This window comes from Lutjanus erythropterus, chromosome 2, assembly GCF_056507025.1.
Source record: "Lutjanus erythropterus isolate fLutEry1 chromosome 2, fLutEry1.hap2, whole genome shotgun sequence".
Lineage (NCBI taxonomy): Eukaryota > Metazoa > Chordata > Actinopteri > Lutjaniformes > Lutjanidae > Lutjanus > Lutjanus erythropterus.
In genome coordinates, this window is record NC_139318.1 from 26,585,444 (window position 1) to 26,591,327 (window position 5,884).

The 5,884-nt window shown below is 37.6% G+C and overlaps 1 protein-coding gene across 1 annotated transcript; it reads right to left on the reverse strand.

The window, feature by feature from the left end:
* Nucleotides 1–893: 893 nt before the first annotated feature.
* On the reverse strand, nucleotides 894–3,365 carry LOC146331777 (green-sensitive opsin-like). Its single transcript, XM_084735319.1, has 5 exons — nucleotides 2,610–3,365; nucleotides 2,317–2,485; nucleotides 1,979–2,144; nucleotides 1,624–1,863; nucleotides 894–1,515 (listed from the first exon to the last, which is right to left on the reverse strand). Exons 1-5 carry the CDS (start codon nucleotides 2,992–2,994, stop codon nucleotides 1,417–1,419), a joined length of 1,059 nt encoding a protein of 352 aa, XP_084591445.1. The 5' UTR covers nucleotides 2,995–3,365; the 3' UTR covers nucleotides 894–1,416.
* Between the last annotated feature and the right edge of the window lie 2,519 nt (nucleotides 3,366–5,884).

Sequence of the window (5,884 nt, forward strand, 5' to 3'; positions counted from 1 at the left end):
CCCTGTACATACATTTCAGTTTCTCACCTTTAGAGGGCACTACATAGCACTACAGCTACAACACAGCAATCCACTCAGGAGCCATTTTAATTCATTGTTCAATTTTCATTATTGAAATAAAGGCCGGGCCTTTGGAAAGTTAATTGGTTTGGGTTGAAATACTACATAGAATAACTGGAATGTGCATATACATGTGTAATGTGCTAATGTTAAAGTCATACAGATTGCTTCTATACACCTGCAATATATATCCATGAAATCCAGACTCTTTTTATACACCTGCAATATGTCATTAAAATATAGTGTTTTTGTACATGTGCAACAACACTCATTTACACTGTGAGTGTTAGTATTAGAGAAATTGTTTTCCTAGTCCATTATCACCACAACTAACACCTCCACCAAGTAAGCTCATTTGGTCTTTTATCTGTTTTAGAATGACAAATCTTCTGCATTCAATGTAACACACTGTTGTGCTCACTCGTCTGTGCCATAGCATGTGAGGTCAACAAGATTTACAACATATTGGTGTTCTTATCCCTGGTCTTTTCCTTGTCAATTGGATTAACCTCATGTAACTTTGCCACACAGTTTTTTTTGTCTGAACTGTCATGATCAAGTCACCCTAGCAACATGATCCTTTAGTGCCTCTTGTGGGTGCTGATGCCCTCTAGAGGCAGGAGGCATGTGCTAAGACTAAGACATTTGGTCAGTCTGATTTACTGTGCCAATATTAGCAGGAGAAACACAAGCTTTCATTTAACCCATTTCAATCCTGATACACAGAACCGTTCAATATCTATGTCTCATGAATAAAAACCTTTTGAGGTTGCAGGTTTATAGTACTGACAGCCAGTTTTCATGGTTTGAAATGAACTCCATATGACAACACATTTTTTTCATGCATGCATTTATTTATCTATGCTAATTATTTTTTATATATACAATGTTTACAGTTCATGATGACCAATGCAGCAAGTGACAAAAATAGAGTTTTACATTGTATGTAGTTGCTCATTTGGAAAATACAGTATAAAATGAGTTCCGACTGAAGAAAAATACTGTGGTAGTCAAACCATAGGTTTGACCATCTCCACGGATGTTATGTAGATTCAGTGGTGCCAAATAGCTGAAACGTTTCAAGGGCAGGCAGCTGTGCCTCTGACAGCAGGGGGAGCCAAAGTGAGCATCCACATACATGTTTTCACAGATCTTACCCTCATTTGCAATGTTCTGAATTCCTATCATCATGACAAACACTTTCCAGCATCTTTTTTTTAAAAGATTAAAAAATGCAGTTCATGAGATTCTCCTGGAAACTTTCTTCAGCAGTCAAGTAGTCCACATCGAGCATTAATCCAGATCAACAAGACAGTAGAAAGAAAAATGTCCAGGTGTGAGAAAATGTCTCTATTTTTAAGACACAGAAGACACTTCTGTCTTGCTGGCAGACACTGAGGTCTCATCCTCCACCATGCCGCCCATTCCAATAGTGCTCAGCATGCAGTTACGGAACTGAAAAAGACAGCAAAGACAGCAGATTCAGAAACAAGGCCAGACTGTATTTGGTTCAGGAATGAATAAAAAGAAAACTAGAAACAAAATAACATATAGTAAACCAACCTGTTTGTTGAACAGCACATAGATGATTGGGTTGTACAGAGCTGAGCTCTTTGCAAAGAAGGCGGGGATAGCTGCTGTCATGGCAGTGAAGGAGGCTCCCTTGTTCAAGAAGATCCAACCGGCAAAAGTGGCATAGGGCACCCAAGCTACCAGGAAGCCAAAGACCATCAAGACGCACATGCGTGTGACCTCCCTCTCAGCCTTCTGGGTGGACTCTGACTCCTGCTGCTGGGCTGCAGCCTGAAAAGTTTCAGAACAGAAAACATTATTAGAATTCAGAGCACAGGCAGTTTTGCTTAACTTCAAATGAAATGCAACTACTGGAATTCAGTTTCTGAAATTAAACTTCTCTTACAGCTTTGACAGTCAGCACAAGGCTTCCGTAGGTGAAGAAAATCAGGAAGACAGGAATGAAGAAGTGGACAACAAACATGTAGATGACGTATGATTCATTGTTGTAACCTGGAGCCAGAGTGTAGTAGTCGGGTCCACAGGAGCACTGCATGCCCTCAGGAAGGTACCTGTGTGAGGTTTAAGAAGCAGTTACTGCAAATTATTAAGTCTTCAGCCTTACAATAACCTGCCAACCTCATTCTAAAGACTTGAATTGTTTGTTTGAATGATTCTCATTACTTTTAAATTTTCTCTGTCAGGTCGTGAATGTTTAAAATTGCCAATACAAATGTGAATTACCTAGACCAGCCAAACAGTGGGGGTCCGGCGCATGCAAAAGCCATGATCCAGGTAAAAAGGACTCCAGCTGCAGCATGAGTTCCAGTGAACTTGAAGCTTCCCATAGGTTTGCAGACGACGATGTATCTCTCAACAGCCAGGACGACCAGGGACCAGAGGGCGACTTCACCTGCAAAGAAGAAAGGCATCTTAAATAACAGCTTCACAAGTTGACTTTTAGGTTGCTGGAAGTACCAAGAAAACCTTGATGGAATTTCAAGAGGCAGTTCAACCTGTGCAACTTGATTTTATACCTCCAAGTGTGGCCATGAATCCCTCAACAGCACAGCCATTGGCTCCAAGAATGAAGTAGCCGTTGAGAGCAGACGTGAGGGTGATGGTGAATCCGAAGGCGCACATGATGAGTCCAGCCACAGCCAGGTTTACCAGGATGTAGTTGAGAGGTTGTCGGAGTTTCTTGTTCTGAGCTGTTACCAGCAAGGTCAGGCCATTGATGGGAGTTCCAGTGCAGATCAGGAAGAACATGTAGAAAGCCAGAAGCTTGTAGATCATTGGATCTACCATGTAATACTGAGGGTATTCAAAAGGACTTCTAACAACCCCGGTCCTGTTGGACATGGGGATGTAGAAGTTCTTGCCTTCTGTGCCATTGGGCTCGATTCCTCCATCCCAGACCATCTTTGCTAGTCTGTTGTTGTTCTCTTGAGTGTCTTTGCTTAAAGAACCTGAAGATGCTGGTGGACACGAGAGTCAGAGATGTGCAACGTGGTTTTTATACCTCTGCACTAAACCTATCGTGAAATTGCCAAAATTGGATTACAGAACCGTGTGGTAGTACGCATGTTAAACGAGGTCAGTAATTATTCTTAACACCGGCTAGAGAGGCTAGAACCTAAGGTCATTTGTTCCACTTTCCAGGTCCGGAGAATTTCCTAATCCTGGTTAATGAGTGGAAATTAAGTCAACAGCTTTTAGGACAGTAACTACAGTAATCTTATTAAATTAGAAATTCAAATGTGGAATCATGAGGACTATATACAGTATTTGTAATGTCTATTAAAGTTTTTAAGTACAATGTTTTAAACTAAAAATGTAATATCTTTGTAAATGTATGTATCTTTGTTGAAAATGCATGAACAACAGTGAAAATGTGTCAGTTCTTAACATACCGCCTATATGAAGTATGAAAGTATGAAAGGTATTAATGAGTCCTAACTGGACTGAATATTTTGACGCTTGAACAAAGTCAAAAAATGTGGAAGGATTTTGATACATATATGCTATATTTTGTATGTGTATTTATGTATATTATCAGGCTCTTCATCAATGTTCTCATTAATGCATCTACTGATCTGTTCGTTTTAAATGAGATAAGGTAATGTATACATGGATTCAGAAAGGTTTACTACAAATAGAGGCAAGAGCACATGCACATGTGCTGTCATGTGACCTATGCATGTCTTGAGACAAAGCAAAAATCCTATCATTATTCTACTGAACAGTTGTCTTCAGTATAGACAGGAAAGCAACTGTCTTTCCTTGATTGCTTGCATACATTGTTTTGAATGTTTATGTGTTTTATTTGTTCGGGCCAGTGTATGTCTCCATATGGTGGGAATTTTAGTGCCATTAGCCTAGCTGGATTAACCTTAGTGTCACCTGTAGTGACCTGGTTAGGATGTAGCAAAAGCTTACTGTCAAAGTCAGAAAGAAAATGTTTTCTTTCTTTTCTTTTCTTTTTTTCTTTTTTAATTTTGTATCTTCCTTAAACCAGAAAAAACACTACCAGTATAACATGTATGCTGTAGCCAAGAACATATATGCCATAAACTGTTAAGTGTCAATGTTATATATGGTAAACCATTTTAAATACACAATGAAGCAAAGCTGCTTGTGGTGCAGTTTTACACCCAAGTTTTTGCTTTGTAAACGTAGTTTTTTGCTTATTAAACCTAGTTCATGCTTGTTTAAGGTAGTTTTGCTTGTTAATGTTGTTTCTCTCAATCTCTGTATTTTAAGCATCCTTGAGTTACAAGAAAGGTGCTTAAAATCAAGTTTACTATTTATGAGGCTGATGTCTTGTAGTCTTGACTGACTTGGATGCATGCTATGACTGATGGCAATACAAAATTGTGCAGACTTTACAACAAAGTAAATTTAATTATTCTTTGGATTTTGACCAAAACAAAATATAGTTAAGTATAGGTGTAGATACACAACATATATCTATCTCACATACATATTAACATGACCGTATAGAAGGAACCCAGTTGCTTCTTTTATTTCCAGTTCATTTTTATCATTATCATTTTCTTTTTTCTTTTTATTTCTTTTTTCATTTTTATCTGCATTTGGATTTCTCTTTGTTACATGAACAAATGTGCTTCACTTTAAATGCACCGAAATGCAGAAATGTTTGCAAATGAGACAGATTGTCTGACCTCACCAGGAAACCAAAAAAAGAACATTAAGTAATACGCTTCCACCTTGCTTACTTACCCAGGAATTTACGTCAGGTGGCTCCCTCATTACGGAGTACTTAGGACACTATCCGGTGTTAAGGTCATTAACAAATTTCTGCTCACCTCACCGAACTTGCAATCTAATTTCACTAATTTTAAGCTGACCCCCATTAGAAAACAAGAATCTGTAAATAAGTTAATTGACCTGCGTGTGATTGTGCACATCCACAGAGACACTAATAGTGTTCATCCGCTAATTGATCTTAACAGTATTGAGGGACACAACCTCCACATCCTCGTGTCCAGCCGGACTGTAAGTGTCACAAGCAACCACAGTTTTATCCAGTAGACTTCAGGACGTTTGTCCTGATCTGAGCTGGAACTCCCAACATTGGCCTTCCATCGTTCCTTGACCACGAAACTCCAGCAATCTCTCATTTATATCCTTGTCAACTCAGCAGCGGTTGGACTGATGATGACCTGCTTTCGATCCATACCAGCTAAACGCCTCATGCTCTCCAGGGATTTACAGCTACACATAGAGGTAAAGTGCAAAGAAAGATGTTAGAAATATTTAGAATTATTGTCTGCATTCTTGGAGCTTCTCATCAAATAATCTTTGCATGTTTATTCACTCTGCTGTCATATGGCTCTTAATGTACTATGGATCTGTTTTGTTCAGTTGTTGTTCATATACAGTATGTGACTGTCAAGATACAGTCATGTAAACTTCTTAAAGTGGGACGGATTGAGGGAGCCATAATCTCTAACACTAAATAGTAGTCAGCTATTAGTCAGCAATTAGTCACAGAAGTTACATAAATCACCATACTGCAAATAATATAATGACGCCTCCCTATTGAACCTATATGTTTTATATGCATATATATATATGTATATATATATATATATATATATATATATATATATATATATATATATATATATATATATATATATATGTATATATGTATATATATATATACATATATATATTTATATATATGTGTGTGTATATATATATATATATATATATATATATATATATATATATATATATATATATATATATACATGTATAAAAAGATCATATAAGGAGTGCTTTG